This window comes from Hemitrygon akajei, chromosome 9 (genome assembly GCF_048418815.1).
Source record: "Hemitrygon akajei chromosome 9, sHemAka1.3, whole genome shotgun sequence".
Taxonomy (NCBI): domain Eukaryota; kingdom Metazoa; phylum Chordata; class Chondrichthyes; order Myliobatiformes; family Dasyatidae; genus Hemitrygon; species Hemitrygon akajei.
The window spans coordinates 136,757,303-136,777,846 of NC_133132.1; the positions used below are offsets into that span (position 1 = coordinate 136,757,303).

General features: G+C 40.1%; 1 protein-coding gene across 10 annotated transcripts in view; it reads left to right on the top strand.

The window, feature by feature from the left end:
- otofa (otoferlin a) overlaps positions 1-20,544 on the top strand; it is a 360,719-nt gene that overhangs the window by 177,550 nt on the left and 162,625 nt on the right. For all 10 annotated transcript variants that reach the window (XM_073057032.1, XM_073057034.1, XM_073057037.1 and 7 more), the window contains exon 5: positions 7,830-8,044. In XM_073057032.1, coding sequence (XP_072913133.1) covers positions 7,830-8,044 — 215 coding nt within the window. The remainder of the gene's footprint in view (positions 1-7,829; positions 8,045-20,544) is intronic.

Consider the following 20,544-nt stretch of genomic DNA (forward strand, 5'->3'; position numbering starts at 1 on the left):
TGCCACAAATGTCCACATAATGTTTATCTGAGGTATACACTTATAGAAAAGCGAGGAAAGAAAGAACAAGCGAAAGGAGAAAACTATGTACAAGGAGGGAGTGATTTTTTTTTTACAACATATTTGTTGATTTGTGAGAATAAAATCAGGCCTATGAGGTGTTATGTAGTTAAACCATTTTTCCCAGTATGAATCAAATTGGTCCAACTTATGATTAACAGATGCTGTTATCTTCTCCATTTTGTAAATGTCCATTGTAATTTCCATGCATGCATTTAAGGTTGGGCTCTCCTGTGATAACCATTTCCTGGTAAGAGTCTTTTTACCAGCCACCAGCAGTATATTCATTAAATAGTTATCTCTTTTCAATGCATTATTTGGATTCAAATAGATGAAAAAATTTTCTAAAGCTCTAATATTTTCCTTTTATACAAGTTGACAAGTATGTGGCATATACTGTAACCTGCAATATTCTGCATTGGCAAAATAGAATTAGTGAACATTAATAGCTAGAACTTAAATCTATAGAAGAAAAAAAACTTTTAACAATTTTCTTTGTCTAATGGTACTAATAAATTATGTCTAAAGTGCTTTAAATAAGATTTTATGGTATTTCAAATAAGTGTGTTATTTAAATTGGAAATGTTGCTTAGTAATAAACTAGTTTTTTAAGTTTGTACCATGCCCACATTGAAGAACACAACTTAGTGTAAAAAATAGAAGAATATTTTCATATCACACTCACTGTTTGCTCAATGACTGTAAAGCTTGAGTAAAACTATAAGTCATATTGGCACCTCCAAGATGATGCTGGTGAATCATGGCAATACTCTGTAGGCTGCGTACAATATTTACTTCTAAATATAACTCATTTCAATTAATCCCAATGTCATTGGCAGCATGTAGTTTCCCTTTAAGCAATGTACTTTTAATTCAACTTAACGAACTACAGATTTCATGATCTTCAGAAGTAATCAGCGGACATAACACTCAACCAAGCAGGTGTGGCACCTTTAAGCGGACAAAGGTTCATTGCCATGGCTGGAAGCGGGGAGACTCCAGGCCAGGCTGAAACACAGAGGAGCAAGGCCCCCCTCTACCCAGTACCTTGTTAGAAAATGCGCAGTTGCTGGAGATCAAAATTGAGGTCCTGAGGCAAGATTGTGTATCAAAGTGAAATGAGAAAATTGTCTGTTTTGTGTTTTACCAAGAAGTGGCTTACTCAGAGTACACCAGATATGACAATCAGACCCGAAGGCTTCTCAATGCACAGAATGGACCGTACTGCTGATTCAGAAAAGGCAAAATGTGGGGGTCAGTGTTTCATGATAAACTCTGTGGTGCTCCGATGTGGCGGTTTTGTCATACTCTTGTTCCCCCAACCTTGAACCTAAGGATCAAATGCCGACCATTCTATTTTCCAAGAGAGTTTCCCTCCGTGATCCTGACCGCAGTTTACTTACCACCATCAGCCGACTATAATCAGGCTTTTGATGCTGTCACCAAACAAGATAAAGTCCACTTCGACACATTTCAAATCATAGTCGGGGATTTCAGTAAGGCTTGCTTGAAGAAATCCCTGCCCAATTACCATCAACGTATAACCTATGGCAACAGAGATCCCAATGCACTAGACCAACTTCAATACTAAAATAAGAAATGCCTACCATTCCATGCCCAGACCACACTTTGGGAGATTTGATCATTTGGCTGTCCTTCTCCTACCTACATACAGACAGAGGCTAAAGAGCAAGGACAACAAAGAAGTGGTCACAGGAGGCAGAGGAGCAGGTATGGCATTCTTTCGAGTCAGTGAGCTGGGCCATGTTCTAGGACACATCTCTGGATTTGAATGACTACACTGTGATTGTTACAGACTTCATAAAAATAGTCATAAATGAATGTGTCCGCACAAAATCATTCAGGGGCTCCCCCAACTAGAAGTTCTGGTTGAACCATGAGATCCACAATCTGCTGAGGGCCGGATCAGAGTTATTCAAGTCTGGTGACTAAGAAAGTTACAAGGTACAATCTCCGGAAATCCATCTCACAAGCAAAGTGACAACTCCAGGCTAATCTTGAATCAATCAAGGATACTCGACAGCTGTGGCAGGGCTTGAATGCCTTTGCCTCTTACAAAGTGAAATCAAGTGACAGGGCTTCACTTCCAGATTATCTCAATGCCTTCTATGCTCGCATTGACTGGCTAAACATGGAGAAACCGTCACTAACTTCCACAGCATCCGATGTTCCTGTAATTTCTGTCTCTGAGGCTGAGGTGAGAACATCCTTCAGGAGGGTGAACTCACAGAAAGCATCCAGCCCAGATGGGCCACCTGGCCAAGTTCTAAAGACTTCTGGTCTTTAGTATTCACTGAGATCTTTAACCTCTTGCTTTGGCTGTCGGAGGTACCCAACTGCTTTAAACGCACTTCAATTTTACCAGTGTCTGGGAAGAATGTGGTAATCTGCCTCAATGTCTATCTTCCATTAGTACTTACATCCACAGAGATGAAGTGTTTTGAGAGGTTAGTGATGAAACACATCCACTCCTGCCTGTGAAGCGACTTGGACCCACTCCAATTTGCCTACCGGCACAACACATCCACAACAGATGCAATTTTATTGGCTTTTCACTCAATACTGGAACATCTGGACAGCAAAAGTACATACGTTGGGTTGCTGTTTATCAACTACAGCTTGGCATCCCCTCAAAGCTAATCCACAATCTCCATCAGCACAAGTACTCCACAAGGCTGTGTGCTCAGCCCCTGCTCTACTTGCTTTACACTTAAGACTGTGTGGCTACGCACAGCTCCAATGCCATATTCAGGTTTGCTGATGACACCACTGTCATTGGCCAAATCAAAGGTGGTGAAGAGCCAGCATACAGGAGGGAGGTTGAAAATCTGGCTGAGTGGCGCCACAAGGAGATAGGAACTGAGTGATAAGCCTGAGAATCAGGCAGGCAGTACACAAACAGAGACAGTGTGTACGACTGTCAGGAAGGACAGGTAGATGAGTCAGTGGGATGAGTTGCAGAGTGCAGGGGGTTAAAAGCGAAAAAAATGATGAGTACAAGATCGAAGGTGTTATATTTGAATGGCAAATAGTGGATTTAGTGCATTTAGTGATTAGCAGTTATGACATTGTAGGTGTCACTGAGTTGTGTCTGAGGTTATAGTTGGGACCTTAACATCCAAGTAAATATTTTGTATCTAAAGTGTAGTCAGAGAGAACGGTGTGGCTCTTTTGGTAAAAAAAAATGAAATCAAATCCTTACAAAGAAGCAGGATGTAGAATCATTGTGAGTAGAGTTAAGCTGCAAGGGTAAAAAGATCCTGATGGGAGTTTTATACAGGTCTCTGAACAGGAGCCAGGAAAATGCATGTCAAAGGGACAATGTTACAACAGTCATGGAGGATTTCAGTGTGCAGGTAGATCGGGAAAATCAGATTGGTGCTGATTTTGAATCCCAAGAGAGACAATTTGTTGAATGCCTACAAGGTGGCTTTTTAGAGCAGTTTATGGTTGAGCCCACTAGAGATCAGCTATTATGAATTGGGTGTTGTGTAATGAACTGGATTTGATTACGGAGCTTAAGGTAAAGGAACCCTTAGAAGACAGTGATCATAATAAGTTAGAATTCACCCTGCAATTTGAGAGTGAAATGCTGAAGTCAAATGTATCAGCATACAGTGGAGTAAAGGGTATTACAGTAGCATGAGAGAGGAGCTGGCCAAAGTTCAATGGAAGAGGACATGAGCAGGGATACAGGCAGACAGACATACTTTATTGATCCCGAGGGAAATTGGGTTTTGTTACAGTCGCACCAAACAAGAATAGTGTAGAAATATAGCAATATAAAACCATAAATAATTAAATAATAATAAGTAAATTATGCCAAGTGGAAATAAGTCCAGGACCAGCCTATTGGCTTAGGGTGTCTGACACTTCGAGGGAGGAGTGATAAAGTTTGATGGCCACAGGCAGGAATGACTTCCTATGACGCTCAGTGTTGCATCTCAGTGGAATGAGTCTCTGGCTGAACGTAGTCCTGTGCCTAACCAGTACATTATGGAGTGGATGGGAGACATTGTCCAAGATGGCATGCAACTTGGACATCAAACTCTTTTCAGACACCACTGTCAGAGAGTCCAGTTCCACCCCCACAACATCACTGGCCTTACGAATGAGTTTGTTGATTCTGTTGGTGTCTGCTACCCTCAGCCTGCTGCCCCAGCACACAACAGCAAACATGATAGCACTGGCCACCACAGACTTGTAGAACATCCTCAGCATCGTCTGGCAGATAAATAAAGTATGTCTGTCTGTCTGTGGATGACAACAGAGCAGCAATGTCTGGAGTTTCTGGGAGCAATTTGGAAGGTGCAGGATAGATACATCCCAAAGAAGAAGAATTCTAAAGACAACATGACACAACCGTGGCTGACAAGAGAAGGCAAAGCCAACATAAAAGCAAAAGACGGCATATTATAGAGCAAAAAATAGTGGGTAGTTAGAGGATTCATAAGCTTTAAAAACTACAGAAGGCAACTGAAAAGATGATAAGGAGGGAACAGAAGGAATAGAAAGGTAAATTAGCCAATAATATCAAAGAAGAATCTAAAAGTTTTTTCAGATATGCAATATAAACTGTAAAAGAGAGGTGAGAGTAGATTTTATCTACTGGAAAATGACACTGGAGAGGTAGTAATGGGGCACAAGGAAATGGTGGATGATCTGAATAAGTATTTTGCATTAGTCTTCACTGTGGAAGTCACTAGCAGTATGCCAGAAGTTCAAGACTGTCAGAGGGCTGAAGTGAGTGCAATTGTTATTACTCGGGAGAAGGTCCTTGGGAAGCTGAAAATTCAGAAGTTAGGTAAATCACCCAGACCAGATGGACTACACCCCAGGGTTCTGAAAGAGGTAGCTGAATAGATTATGGAGGCATTAGTAATGATATTTCAAGAATCACTAGATTCTGGCATGGTACTGGAAGACTGGAAAGTTGCAAATGTCACTCTTCAAGAAGAAAAGGAGACAGTAGAAAGGAAATTCTAGGCCAATTGTTAAGGATGAGGTTTCAGGGTACTTGGAGGCACATGGTAAAATAGACCAAAGTCAGCATGGTTTCCTTAAAAGGAAAATCTTGCCTGACAAATCTGAAATCAATTCTTCAAGGAAATAATAAGCAGGATAGATAAAGTAGAATCAGCGAATGTTGTGTACTTGGATTGTAAAGAAGGTGCCGTATATAAGGCTGCTTAGCAAGGTAGGAGCCCATGATATTGCAAGGAAGATACTAAGCATGGATAGAGTATTGGCAGGAAGCAAAGATTGGTAATATAAGGAACCTTTTCTGATTGGCTGTCGGTGGCTAGTGGTGTTCTGCAGGGGTTGATGTTGGGACTGCTTTGTTTTACATTGCCTACTAATAATCTGGATGACATAAATTATAGCTTTGTGCCCACGGTTATGGACGATACAAGAGACAGGTGGAGGGGCAGATAGTGCTGAGGAAGCAGGGAGGCTGCAGAGGGACCGAGACAGGTTTGGAGAATGGGTTAAGTAGTGGCAGATGGAACACAATGTATGGCCATGCTCTTTGGTAGAAACAATAAAAGTTTAGACTGTTTTTCTAAATGGGAAGAAAATTTTTTAAAATCTGAGGGGCCACAGGACCTAGGAGTCCTCAATCAGGATTCCCTAAAGTTAATTTTCAGGTTGAATTAGTAATGAGGAAGGCAAATGCAACACTAGCATTCATTTCAAGAGGACTAGGATATAAAAACAAGGATATATTGCTGAGGCTTTATAAGGCACCAGTGAGGCCTCTATCTAAGAAAGAACGTGCTGACATTGGAGGCAGTTCAATAGAGGTTGACAAAAATGATTCCAGGAATGAAAGGCTTATCATATGAGGAGCATTTGATTGCTCTCTGCCTGTACTTGCTGGAATTTAGAAGAATGAGGAGGGATCTCATTGAAACCCATCAAATGTTGAATAGGCTAGATGTGTAAAGGAATAGGGGAGTCTAGGAGCAAGAGGCACAACGTCAGAATAGAGGACGTCCATATAGAATGGAGAAGAGGAGGAATTCCTTTAGCCAGCTAGAGGTATCCATTGCCACAGGCAGTTGCGGAGACCAGATCATTGCATGTATTTAATACGGAGGTTAATAGATTCTTAATAAGTCAGGAGTTGAAAGGGTACAGGGAGCAGGCAGGAGAATGAGATTTAGAGGGAGATGGATCAGCCATGATCAACTGGCAGAACAGACTCAATGGGCTGAATGGACTAATTTTGCTACCATGTCTTGTGATCTAACAACATTAACTTCTTACTCAATGTCAGCAAGACCAAGGAGCTGATTACTGACTTTAGGAAGAGCTAACCAGAGGTCCACAAGCCAGTCCTCACCAGGAGATCAGAAGTGGAGAAGATCAGCAACTTTAACTTCCTCAGTGTTTTCATTTCAGAAGAACTGCCCTGGGCCCAGCACGTAAGAGTGATTACAAAGAAAGTACGTCAGTTTACGAAGATCAAGCGTGACATTGAAAAGCCTTGATTAACTTCTATAGGTGTGTGGTGGAAAGTATGCTGACTGTTTACATCACAACCTGGTATAGAAACACCAATGTCCTTGAATGGAAAATCCTACAAAAGCAGTGAATATGGCCCACACCATAACAGGTAAAGCCCTCTTCATCATTGAACACATCTACATGGAGTGTTGTCACAGGAAAGCAGCATCCTTCATCGGGGACCCCCACATCCAGGCCATGCTTTCTTCTCACTGCTGCCATCAGGAAAAATGTATAGGAGGCTCAGGACTCACACCACCAGGATTGGGAACAATTATTACCCCTCAACCATCAGGGTGTTGAACCAGAAAGGATAACTATACTCACCCCAACATGAAATTGTTCCCACAAACTTTGGAGTCACATTCAAGGACTCTTCATCTCACGTTCTCAATATTTATTGCTTATTTATTTATTATTTTATTTTTTCCTTTCTTGTATTTGCACAATTTGCTGTTTTTGTTCACTAGCTGTTCATTCTGTTGGTGCAGTCTTTCATTGATTCAATTATGGTTATTGGTTTTTATTGAGTGTACTCGCAAGAAAATGTTTCTCGGGATTGTATATGGCGACGTATGTGTACTTCGATAATAAATTTACATTGAGCATAAGAACATAAGACACGGAAGCTGATCTGCCCATTCGGCCCATCGAGTCTGCTAATTTATTATCCCTCTCAATCCTGTTCTGCCTTCTCCCCATAATCTTTGACACCCATATTAAACAAGAGCCCATCAATCTCTGCTTTAAATATACCAAACAGCCACAGCCAGCTATAGCAATGAATTCCATATATTCAGCATCCTCATCTCTGTTTTAAAGTAACATCCTTGCATTCTGAGGCTGTGCTTTCTGGTTCTAGACTCCCTGGTTATTGGAAACATCATCTCAACATCCATTCTATCAAAGTTTTAATGAGATGCCCCTAAATCTTCTAAACCCCAGTGAGTAAAGCCCACAGTCATCAAAATACAATCTGACCAATGTCTTATAAAGCTTCAGTATAACATCCTTGCAAATAAATGTGAGCATTCATTTAGGTACTATTCATTTTCATTCAATGAATATTAACATCATGTAAGTATTGTACTTATATCTATGCTTATGAAACTATATACAGATTAACTAGCTAGATTCATCCTGCTTAAAATCCTTTATCAGTGATTAGAGAAAGAATAATGTGTTTCTGCTCTGGCTTGCAGTTCCTGGTGTTCATTTTCTCCTTTCTTTTTGTCTAGACCTGCGTCTCCATCGGGATAAAGTACCAGGCAATAGATGGTACAGTTGGAGTCTGGAACGAAAATGACTTCTTTGAAAATCCAAGCCAAAGATCAGAGCAAGAGGCTACATTTCATTTTGAAACAGATAGTTTACTATCTGATGGTGGCCAGAGTCAGGGATCTGGGGCTTCAGCAGGCAAATCCCACCAAATCCTCTTAGGAGAAAAGAAAAAGTAAGTAAACTTCCTTTTAAATTAGAGCAAGGATTATACCTTTGGAGCTGTATAATATTTTAAAGAAGACCTACTTGGGGAGTATACAGCATGAAAACTGTTTCCTTGTCCTACCAAGTTCATGTCCACAATCTACCATCCATTACACTAATCCTTCACCAATTCCATTATTTTCTCCCCACATTCTACCATTCACTGCCATGCTAAGGGCAAATTTAGGGCAGCCAGGCTACAAGTCTTTGGGATGTGGGCAGGAAACCAGAGCGCTCAGAGGAAACGTGCGGGGATGGAAAGAATGTGGAAACTGCACACGACTGGTAACAGAGGTCTGTAATCAACCTGAATCACCGGGGCCTGTGAGACAATGGTTCTACTACCTGTCATTCACTTAGTCACTTCAATTTTGTTTCCACTTTGAAGAAATCTCATAGTCAAAATTTTTCAACAAACAACCAGTATTTATTTTCAAAAAAATATGTATGTTAATAATTGTTCTATATCTTACCATTTTGTTCCAGAAGAGTGAAAGTTAAGGGAGGAAAATTACTTTTGCTGCATTTTGTTCTTTAATGAACGGTGTACTACTTTACCCAGTAAAATAAAAAACCCAGCCAGTTCTTATCAACTGAAAGATTTCAAACGTAATGGGGATCCCTGGTAAATGTGCAATCTATGACTCCAATAAATTTCATCACTTCCACAATTCTTTTTATTGTTATCTTCATTTCACATTTACTTATCATCTGCCAACTCTTTGTTTCACAAAGAGATTTTAGTTATTGAATTTGATTATTTTTTCCATGTTTCTGTTGAACTAGATGTTGGCACACGTTTTCACACAATGATAAAAAATCAGGCAAAGGAGATCAGGAACTGATGGAAATTTCTGAATAGCAAGACTGTTCCAATAGTACAGAAGTTCATTGGAGAAGAGCCACTTCCATTGTTCCAAATAGAGTTTTTCTTTTGCAGATAATATGGAGTAATTCACCACATAGAGTAGTGTAGGTGAAATTTAAAAGGATTTGAGTGAACTTTGCAAACTACGAGGGGTGATTGATTAGTTTGTGGCCTAGGGTAGAAGGAGTCAACTTTAGAAAGCCTAGCACATTTATTTTTCAACATAGTCCCCTCTTACATTTATACACTTAGTCCAGCAGTCATGGAGCATACGGATCTTGGACCTCCAGAAAGTGTCCATAGCAGGGGTGATAGATAAGTTAATGGCCTAGGGTAGAAGGAGTTGAGTTATACAGCTCTTGTTACATGCACGTGCAGTTCAACTGTTTGAGTGATTATGCAGAAAATTTGAAGTTAATAACTCATTAGTTAATAACTCATCAGGGTGATTGATAAGTTTGTGCCCTAAGGTAGAAGGCGATGAGTTATTAACTTCAAACTTTCTGCATAATCAAAGAGTTGACCTGCATGTGCATGTAACGAGAGCTGTATAACTCATCTCCTCCTGCCCTAGGCCATGAACATAACAATCACCCCTCGTAGAATAAAACTGTGTGCAACATTGGTACCAATATTGGGGAAGGAGAGAGCTGTTCTGCACCTGAACCGTAGTGAGACCTGTGTCCTTGCAAATCACATGACTGGGGCTTTAAACTAAATAGTGGGGTAGGTTCAACAGATTACAAAAGTATGTATGGAGTAAAAGGGAACGAGAGTGCATGAGAGGTTACTGAAGTCTCCAGAATAATAAAAAAAAGACAAAGTTTGGAAAGAATGAGGATTTAACTTCAGGCAACATGGAGACAAATTAAAGAGGAAGAGAAGTGAATGTAGGACTGAAGGGGGTATTTTTGAATGCATTTTGTATGTGAACAAAGATTGATGAGCTTACAATGCAGTTAGAAATTGATGCTGAGGGCATCACAGCGTTGTGCGTGAAAGAAGATCACAGCTGGAAGCTTAACACTCAAGGATGCAGATCCAATCAAAAAGATAGCCAGGTGGACAAAGGGTCTGGTGTTACTCTGTGGAAGAACATGAAATCAAATCCTTTGCAAAATGTCGTTTAGGATCAGAACATGTAGAATTCTTGCGGATAGAATCTCAAGGGTAAAAAGATCTTAAATGCAGCAAACTACAATGGAAGATAGGAAAGGCAGGTAAGAAAGACTATTTTACAGTGGTCATAGGTTATTTCAATATGTAGGTAGACTAGGAAGATCAGTTTGGTGCTGGATCCCAAGGGAAGGAATTTGTAGAATGCTTATGAAATGGTTTTGTAGGACTGTGGAAAGTTTAAAAAGTGAGTGGACATTGGGATCCAGCTCATTCAGGATTTCTGCCGATCACATCAGCACAGGTGAGGAGATCCTGAGTGAGCCCGTGAGGTGGAAAGTGGTTGTTTGTCCACGGTGCTGAAAGATAAGTGGTGCTTGTAGAAATCGGTGCCAACAAAAGTCAATATTTTAAGAAGCGGAAGAGGAAAGTATTAGAGAAAAAAATAAAACAAGCAGACAGCTTTTAAATGTTTATGCTGGGCTGAAAAATTATTCCTTGAACTATTAAGTGCCAGCAACATCAGCAGTGAAACTGCGTTGGTGGATTTAATGAGCCCAGCAGTATGAGACATCCAAACGAACATCAGTAGAAACAGTCATTAACCCAAATAGCTTAAGTAATTGCAGCAAAATAGCTCCAGTTTTCTCCTAATGTCATTCACTAACCTCGTAGCCACCCAGACACTTCCTGCTGATAATATTCATTATTTATTTTTAAGGCACTTCCTCTTTGTGCACTTTAAGAACTATGTTTAAGTGCACTAAGAGTGCACAACTATACTGCTTTGTATCAACATAGATAAAAGTTTAGATTCTCTGGAGTTGCTGTCTTGCTGTTTAAAGCTGGATCCCCTACTCTAAACTAGCTAAGTACATAAAATTTATAATCATCGTATTGCCAACAGATGATTGTGTGTGCACATTACTGCGAGCCTTAATGAATTTCTAATTACTCAGAAGTGAGATATGCTGAGTTTTACAGAAGGCTCTTTACAATATTACTCACTACAGAGTTTAATTTCCTTCTGCGCATGACAAACTTAAAATTAATTTCTGGGCTATTTTAACGTAGTTAAAATACGTGGTTATGGTATTGTATTTAAATGTTACACAAAGGAATTTATTTGAATATAGGTCACGCTTAGAACATAACAAAATCACTAAAAATGCATACCCATCATCAGGAAGTTAAGCTAAGTAACTACAAAATTTTCAGAGTTCGGACAATACCGAAAGGCATTTACTCACAAGTTACCCTGAGGAAATCCTAATGTGCTTTCAGTTGATGTAATCATTTTGGATGTGTGATGCTTTCACCTGCTTACTAACAAATAACTGAGTAGAACAAACTGCACCACAGGGAACCATAGAACAATATTACAGTGGAGTCCAGATTCCGTGTGATGTGGAAATAAAGGGAAACAAAAACAAAACATTTCTGCTGAGGTAGGGGTTTTGTTGTGCTTGAAGGTTTAATAGGATTTTTTTCTACTATGCAGAGATAATTATATTCACATAAGACTTCTTTGTGTGCTATTCATGTGTACCTACACCACCTGCTTCTGTATCGGCAGAGGTACGTACTCCGGCAATTCCACAGCCAAAACATCCTCAGTAGGCTTCTGCGAAAGATAACAGGATGATGATTATGTGATTGTTTTATGTATACTTCATTGAAGGATAAACATTAATCAAGGTTCAGGGAGAAATTCAATGACCCTTCAAAGTATTGCGATTCATTTCAAAATTAGAGGCTTTCTATGCTGTGTTCGTATAGCACCTTAGTGTAGGATTCAATTCTGACTGAGACCTCTAACTCATGGAATGAACCTTGTGATCAGTACCTATTGGCATACATTTGTTAAAAATACCAGGAGTACTGAAAAGAGATGAATTCTCAGATCTAGAGGACTGCTTTTATATTACCGCAATCAGTTGAAAATTGCCTCAAAATTTTTGTAACAATAGAAGGTAATTTGCCTGGGAAAGGTTAGCAAATAATAATATTGTGAATTCATCTCTTTGTATTGTGTGAATTCGTTCTGCTTTATACATTTCAATGATGTAATTAATCAGGAGGTCAATAAACTAAAATTTCTGGCAAAGGAAGTGCTAAGATCTATCAAATCCTGCATGATTTGAGGGCTGTGAAATTTAATAATGACAACTGTTAGTTTCAATGTTATAAATGGTGATAATCATTTTGCTAAAATAACTTGTATTTGCTCTTTTGGATGAGGTTGTAATGGAAAAATGTGTCATTGAGATAAGTGGCAGTTGTATTTACATTTGGAGTTAATACCATGAATTCTGCCGAGGAACTCATCCCAGACAGCTTGGAATATACTGGGCAGCTGGAAGGGAACACATTTACTGAAGAAAAGTTTATATCTGTTGAACAACATGGTATTTCTTTGTCAATGACATTGCTTCTCACACTTCCTAATGTGTGCTATGCAATGCATATAAGAAATAGAAAAATACGAAAATATTGCTTAAAATAGAGTACTTCTTGATAGAATAAGTAACAAAAGTTACCATCTAATCTATTGGATAACAGGTTATTAAACAATATTTTCCACAGTGATTATTTTAATCTTTTATTAGAGGAAGGTAGCATTGTTTTCATTATAGTGTATACCGGTGCAAATGTCACTTGGTGGTGTTCTGAGAGAACAAGAGTTTGGGTCTGACAGTTGTTTCGATTCACAATCTGCAGTATGGTACCATTTGATCAAAAAGAATCAAAAGAAACTGACTTCAATGATGTAACATTTTAGAAGAATACAACCCAGAAGCACAAATATTTTGTATGTTTGCTTTGCTGCCCATCAATGTGTTTTATCCACATACTTTTAAAATATTTTACATAGTACACAGTAAAAATTTGGAATATTTGCATGATTAAATTAGAAGTCATAATATAAGAAAAATTTTTTAACATAGGTTATTCTGTTACCATAAATTTAATGTTTATCTGAGGACATTAAGATATATTCATAAATTAATTAGGGTCAGTAAATTTGTTAAACATTAATTACAGCTAACTCTCCCATTAAAAATTGGATTAACCTTTATTCCAATTCTCTAGTTTTTTTTGCTTCATGAATAATTTGTAAATGCAAGGAACTCTTGCCAGATCACCAATTTATAGCTTAGCATCTTTGTAAATTGGAAGAGTAGGAGCAGGGAACCATTCATGGGAAGTTATAGATTTACACAGCTAGCTGAAGAACATTATTCAGAAAATGATAATGGCTTCACAGTGGCAAATATCGACAGCTCAGTTGTTATTAAAACAGCAGACTCCTGGCCATCAATATAACACTCTAGAGGATGTTGCCCTATTAAATGTAAGGATACATTATCTTCCTGAAATTAATAAGAAATTTGTTTTAATAAGTATAAAGTATATGTATAAAAGCATTTTTAACAATTATGTTTCACATACAGTACTTTCATTAGATGCTCCAGTAGAGCTATCCTTAAATTCTGGATAGAAACATAGGAAACCTACAGCACAATACAGGCCCTTTGCCCCACAAAGCTGTGCCGAACATCTTACCTTTGAAATTACCTAGGGTTACCCATAGCCCTCTATGTTTCTAAGCTCCACGTACCTATCCAGGGGTCTCTTAAAAGACCCTATTTTATCTGCCTCCACCACAGTTGCCGGCAGCCCATTCCACGCACTCACCACTCTGCATAAAACCTTGGCTCTGACATCCCCTCTGTACCTACTTCCAAGCACTTTAAAACTGTGGCCTCTCGTGTTATCCATTTCAGCCCTGGGAAAAAGCCTCTGACCATCCTCACAATCAATGCCTCTCATCATCTTATACACCTCTATCAAGTCAATTCTCATCCTCCATTGCTCCAAGGAGAAAAGGCCAAGTTCACTCAACCTATTCTCATAAGGCATGCTCCCCAATCCAGGCAAATTCCTTGAAAATTTCCTCTGTCTTTCTATAGTTTCCACATCCTCCCTGTAGTGAGGTGACCTAGTGAGCACAGTACTCCAAGTGGGGTCTGATCAGGGTCCTATATAGTTGTAACATTACCTCTCGGCTCTTGAACTCAATTCCACGGTTGATGAAGGTCAATATACCATATGCCTTTTTAACCATATAGTCATCCTGCACAGCAGCTTTGAGTGTCCTATGGACTTGGACACCAAGATAGATCCCTCTGATTCTCCACACAGCCAAGAGTCTTACCATTAGTGCTATATTCTGCCATCATATTTGACCTACCAAAATGAACCACTTCACACTTACCTGGGTTGAAATCCATCTGTCACTTCTCAGCCTAGTTTTGTATCCTATCAATGTCCCATTGTAACTTCTAACAGCCCTCTACACTATCCACAACACTCCCAACCCTTGTGTCCCAGCAAATTTACTAACCCATCCCTCCACTTCCTCAACCAGGTCATTTATAAAAATCACAAAGAGAAGGGATCGCAGAACAGATCCCTGAGGCACTCCACTGGTCACTGACCTCCATGCAGAATACGACCCGTCCACAACCACTTTTTGTCAACTGTGGGCAAGCCAGTTCTGGATCCACAAAGCAAGGTCCCCATGGATCCCATGCTTCCTTACTTTCTCAATAAGCCTTGCATGGGGTACCTTATCAAATGCCTTGCTGAAATCCATATACACTACATCTACTGCTCGTCCTTCATCAATGTGTCCAGTCACATCCTCAAAAAATTCAACCATGCTTGTAAAGCAGGACCTGCCTTTGACAAAGCCATGCTGACTATTCCTAATCATATTATGCCTCTCTAAATGTTCATAAATCCTGCCTCTCAGGATCTTCTCCATCAGCTTACCAACCACTGCAGTAAGACTCACTGGTCTATAATTTCCTGGGCTATCTCTACTCCATTTCTTGAATAATGGAACAACATCTGCAACCCTACAATCATCCAGACCCTATCCCCTCCCCATTGATGACGTTAAGATTATTGCCAGAGGTTCAATGATCTCCTTCCCCACCTTCCACAGTAGCCTGGGGTATATCTTGTCCAGTCCAGGGTTCAAAAATAGTAATAAAATGCTTAAATAATAGTGTTATAATAACATATCTGTAATTAAGGCACTGTAATAGAACGAAGCTGGAAGCATAGATAATCAAAACAATGATGTGACTTTATAATTCGTATTTTTATTAAGCTAAACTACGGAAATGCCGACTCAATGCAAGATCTTTGCCATGCATGACACAATGAACCAAACCGCGTTCACCCTTGGCATGGGTTTGCAAAGATCCATCTCCAGCTGCATCCTTTTCACACCTCTATTATTTTAAGCATGTTCATCTGACCTCCAGCTATGGTATGGACTCAGCACTGAGTTCGGAGCAGTTCCTGATAATTGTAGGCTCAGGGACTACAGCATTTGCTTCTGGCACTTTAGCTTTGATTGGTGTATCCAGTGCGGTCTCATTTATTTGAATAGGTTTGTCATTTTTAATTTTAAAAAGTGAAGATTAAGTTTTTATTTGATTTCTTTTAATTCCACTTCATATTCAATGTTTTTCAATTAATTTACAGTGGCAAAATATGTTAACTTTTTAATTACTTAACTTAATTTTATTTTGATTAAACATATTTCAGTTGTTTCTATATGATACCAATCATCTATCGAACTGGCCTTTGTTAAAAATAATTATAATAGTAAGTACTTTATTGACCCAGAGTAGGAAGTTCTTTTGTTATAGCAGCAACATTAAAAACACACAGCTTAACCAATAATAATGTAATAAGCAGACTTAACCAATGATAATGTACAGAATAATAATATGCACAATCATAATGTGCAAAAATAGCTTACAATAAAATAAAGCAGAGACTATTGTACTATGACGTGTTCCCCTGTTGCACTGAGGTGAACGTGAGCTCTCTGGGGCTGGGACCTCAGATTGCACTGCCTGAGGCTTGGTCACTGATCATGTAACTCACAGCCATGGGGGTTTGTTGTTGAGCAGCAAGACCTACAGGGTGTTGGAAGCTATGCAGCCACAGAAAGTCCATGCAAGTGTAGGACTGGTGTGGGGTTAGATTCCAGGTACAGATTGCACCAAACACTTCTCTAGCCAATAAAAAAATTGCCATTGTAGCCTCTAATGTTGTTGAATCTCAGGACTGATGGTGATGGAAACTGTTACAATAGTGAGGAAGAGAGTGAAGTGAATACAAGGTCGAACAGGAGAGGAGCAGCCTGAAGAGTCTGGCCCTTTTGAGAGTGAGCGTGTGTGTGTGTGTGTGTGTGTGTGTGTGTGTGTGTGTGTGTGTGTGTGTGTGTGTGTGTGTGTGTGTGTGTGTGTGTGTGTGTGTGTGTGTGTGTGTGTGTGTGTGTGTGTGTGTGTGTGTGTGTGTGTGTGTGTGTGTGTGTGTATCCGTCCATCCTCTGTTCATCTACTGAAAATTGTTTAAAACTGTTTCATGACCAGTCTATCAGTTAAATAACTCACTGCAATGTCTTTTATTATGCTTTTTCACATTCTAGAGTTTAATACATTTTTTGATACCACAAGCTATTTCAATTCTTTTTGTTGATCTCATGGCAGCTTAGCACAACCTTGCTTTGAACACATTACTGCTATATTTCATTTGCTTATTTTCATGTCTTCTTCACATTTGGCTCTAGACTGACTCAAATTGCCATTCTTCAGATATATAATTTATAAGAGTAAAACATCTTATAAGAGGTCATCCATGCCAGTGCTAATCCCATCTTCAACAAATATGTGTTTTTCAGAGGAGTTGATGAACTGGGGTCAGTCGCTATTACTTTACACCTGCACAGGCACTGATGGCAAAGCCCACACCTGAGCAATTAAGCCAATGGAGATCAGTGATTCATGTGGCTACTGTGATCCAATTTGGGAACTCCCTGACATTGCAATCCCCTGCATCAACGATCTCTTTCTAAATCACAGCAATCACACCAATTAACTTTCCATTGGTCTCTTCCTTAGCATTGAACTAATTGAAATTTACAAACAAAAATAAAACACAATGGCATCTTTCCTGTAGATCTGCTTATTTACCAAATGTCTGGTCATGCATCCTTTTTACTGTTTCTAACAAGATTGATTGATTTGAAAGTGTGGATTTGACTGTATGTACAACAGTATTTTAACTCTCTGAATGATAAGTTGAATGCTGATTTACCTCTTCACAAATGACTGAATGTAAATTGAATATGAAACTAACAGATTTAGCAAAAATGAATCTGATATTATTGTGCTATTTTACGTTGATAGGATAAAAGTTTAGACTTCCAATTACCACAAAATGAAAACCACAATCTTTGAATCGCAGAACACCTACAGCTCAAGAGGTCATTTAGCCTGTCCAATCTACATCAGTTCCATTTAATAATAATCCAGCGAATACCACTCCTTGGCCTTTCCCCAGAATATCCTGTTATTTCAGATAGTTAACCAGTTTAGACCATAAGACCTTAAGACATAGGAGCAAAAGTAGGCTATTCAGCCTACCGAGTCTGCTCCGCCATTCCATCGTGGCTGAGCCCGAATCACACTCAACCCCGTACACTTGCTTTCTTGCCATATCCTTTGATGCTCTGACCAATCAGTGATCAACTTCTGCTTTAAATATACCCACGGACTTGGCCTCCACACCAGTCTATGCAGAGCATTCCACAGATTCACTGTTCTCTGGTTAAAAAATTCCTCCTTACTTCTGTTGTAAAAGGACACTCCTCAATTTTAAGGCTGTGCCCTCTAGTTCCAGATACCCTCACCAGAGAAAACTCCCTATCCACAAACACCTTACCTAGACCTTTCAATTTTCAGTAGGTTTCGATGAGATCCCCCTGTATTCTTCTAAATTGAGTACAGGCCCAAAGCAGCCAAACACTCCTCATATGTTAACCCCTTCATTTTGGAATCATCCTCGTGAATCTCCTCAGGATTTACCCCAATGACGACACATCCTTTCTGAGATAAGGGGCCCAAAGCTGTTGACTATATTCCAAGTGTAGCCTGACTAGTGTCTTATAAAGCTTCAGCATTATCTCCTTGCTTATATATTCTATTCCCCTTGAAATAAATGCCAACATTGCATTTGTTGTCTTTACCACAGAGTCAACCTGTAAATTAACCTTCTGAGAGTCTTGCATGAGGGCTCCTACTGTAAGTCCCTCTGCACATTTGATGTTTGAATTTTTCCTCATTTAGATAATAGTCTGCACTACTGTTCCTCTCATCAAAATGCATTATCATACATTTCCCAACACTGTATTCAATCCATTATCATTAACAAACAACTTGAAAAGCAGTCTGCCTTGTTTTTGCCCATTCTTCCAATTTGTCTAAGTCTTGCTGCAATTGCCTTGTTTACTCTGCACTACCGACCCCTCCACCTATCTTCATATCATCCGCAAACTTTGCCACAAAGCCATCAATTCCATTATCCAAATCACTAACAAACAATATGAAAAGTATTGAGAAAGTAAGGAGGCATGGGATCCAAGGGGACATTGCTTTGTGGATCCAGAACTGGCTTGCCACAGAAGGCAAAGAGTGGTTGTAGACAGGTCATATTCTGCATGGAGGTCGGTGACCAGTGGTGTGCCTCAGGGATCTGTTCTGGGACCTTTACTCTTCATGGTTTTTATAAATGACCTGGATGAGGAAGTGGAGACAAAGGTTGGGGATGTTGTGGATAGTGTGGAGGGCTGTCAGAGGTTACAGTGGGTCACTGATAGGATGCAAAACTAGGCTGAGATGTGGCAGATGGCGTTCAACCCAGATAAGTGTGAAGTGGTTCATTTTGGTAGGTCAAATATGATGGCAGATGGTAAGACTCTTTGCAGTGTGGAGGATTAGAGGGATCTTGGGGTCTGAGTCCATAGGACGCTCAAAGCAGCTGTGCAGGTTGACTCTGTGGTTAAGAAGGCATGCAGTGTATTGGCCTTCATCAGTAGTGGAGTTCAAGAAGGGGGCATGAGAAGACCTTGACGAGTAGGGTAAAGGAAAACCCCAAGGCTTTCTTCAATTATGTGAAGAACAAAAGGATGACAGGAGTGAAGGTAGGACCGATTAGAGATAAAGGTGGGAAGATGTGCCTGGAGGCTGTGGAAGTGAGCGAGGTCCTCAATGAATACTTCTCCTCGGTATTCACCACTGAGAGGGAACTTGATGGTGAGGACAATATGAGTGAGGTTGATGTTCTGGAGCATGTTGGTATTAAGGGAGAGGAGGTATTGGAGTTGCTAAAATACATTATGATGAATAAGTCCCTGGGGCCTGACGGAATATTCCCCAGGCTGCTCCACGAAGCGAGGGATGAGATTACTGAGCATCTGGCTAGGATCTTTATGTCCTCGTTGTCCACAGGAATGGTACTGGAGGATTGGAGGGAGGTGAATGTTGTCCCCTTGTTCAAAAAAGGTAGTGGGGTAGTCCAGGTAATTTAGAGATAGGATCTATGGGCATTTAGAGAATCATGGTCTGATCAGGGACAGTCAGCATGGCTTTGTGAAGGGCAGATCATGTCTAACAAGCCTGATAGAGTTCTTTGAGGAGGTGACCAGGCATATAGATGAGGGTAGTACAGTGGATGTGATCTACATGGATTTTAGTAAGACATTTGACAAGGTACCACACGGTAGGCTTATTCAGAAAGTCAGAAGGGGATCCAGGGAAGTTTGGCCAGGTGGATTCAGAATTGGCTTGCCTGCAGAAAGCAGAGGGTCGTGATGGAGGATGAACATTCAGATTGGAGGGTTGTGACTAGTGGTGTCCCACAAGGATCTGTTCTGGGACCTCTGCTATTCGTGATTTTTATTAATGACCTGGATGTGGGGGCAGAAGGGTGGGTTGACAAGTTTTCAGACTACACAAAGGTTGGTGGTGTTGTGGATAGTGTAGAGGATTGTCAAAGATTGCAGAGAGACATTGATAGGATGTAGGAGTGGGCTGAGAAGTGACAAATGGAGTTCAACCTGGAGAAGAGTGAGGTTGTACACCTTGGAAGGACAAACTCCAAGGCAGTGTACGAAGTAAATGGCAGGATACTTGGGAGTATGGAGGAGCAGAGGGATCTGGCAGTACATGTCCACAGATCCCTGATAGTTGCCTCACAGGTAGATAGGGTAGTTAAGAAAGCTTATGGGGTGTTAGCTTTCATAAGTTGTGGGATAGAGTTTAAGGTAATGATGCAGCTCTTTAAAGCTCTGGTTAGGCCACACTTGGAGTACTGTGTTCAGTTCAGGTCGCCTCACTATAGGAAGGATGTGGAAGCATTAGAAAGGGCACAGAGAAGATTTACCAGGATGCTGCCTGGTTTAGAGAGTATGCATTATGATCAGAGATTAAGGGAGCTAGGGCTTTACTCTCTGGAGAGAAGGAGGATGAGAAGAGACATGATAGAGGTATATTAGATATTAAGAGGAATAGATAGAATAGACAGCCAGCGCCTCTTTCGCAGGGCACCACTGCTCA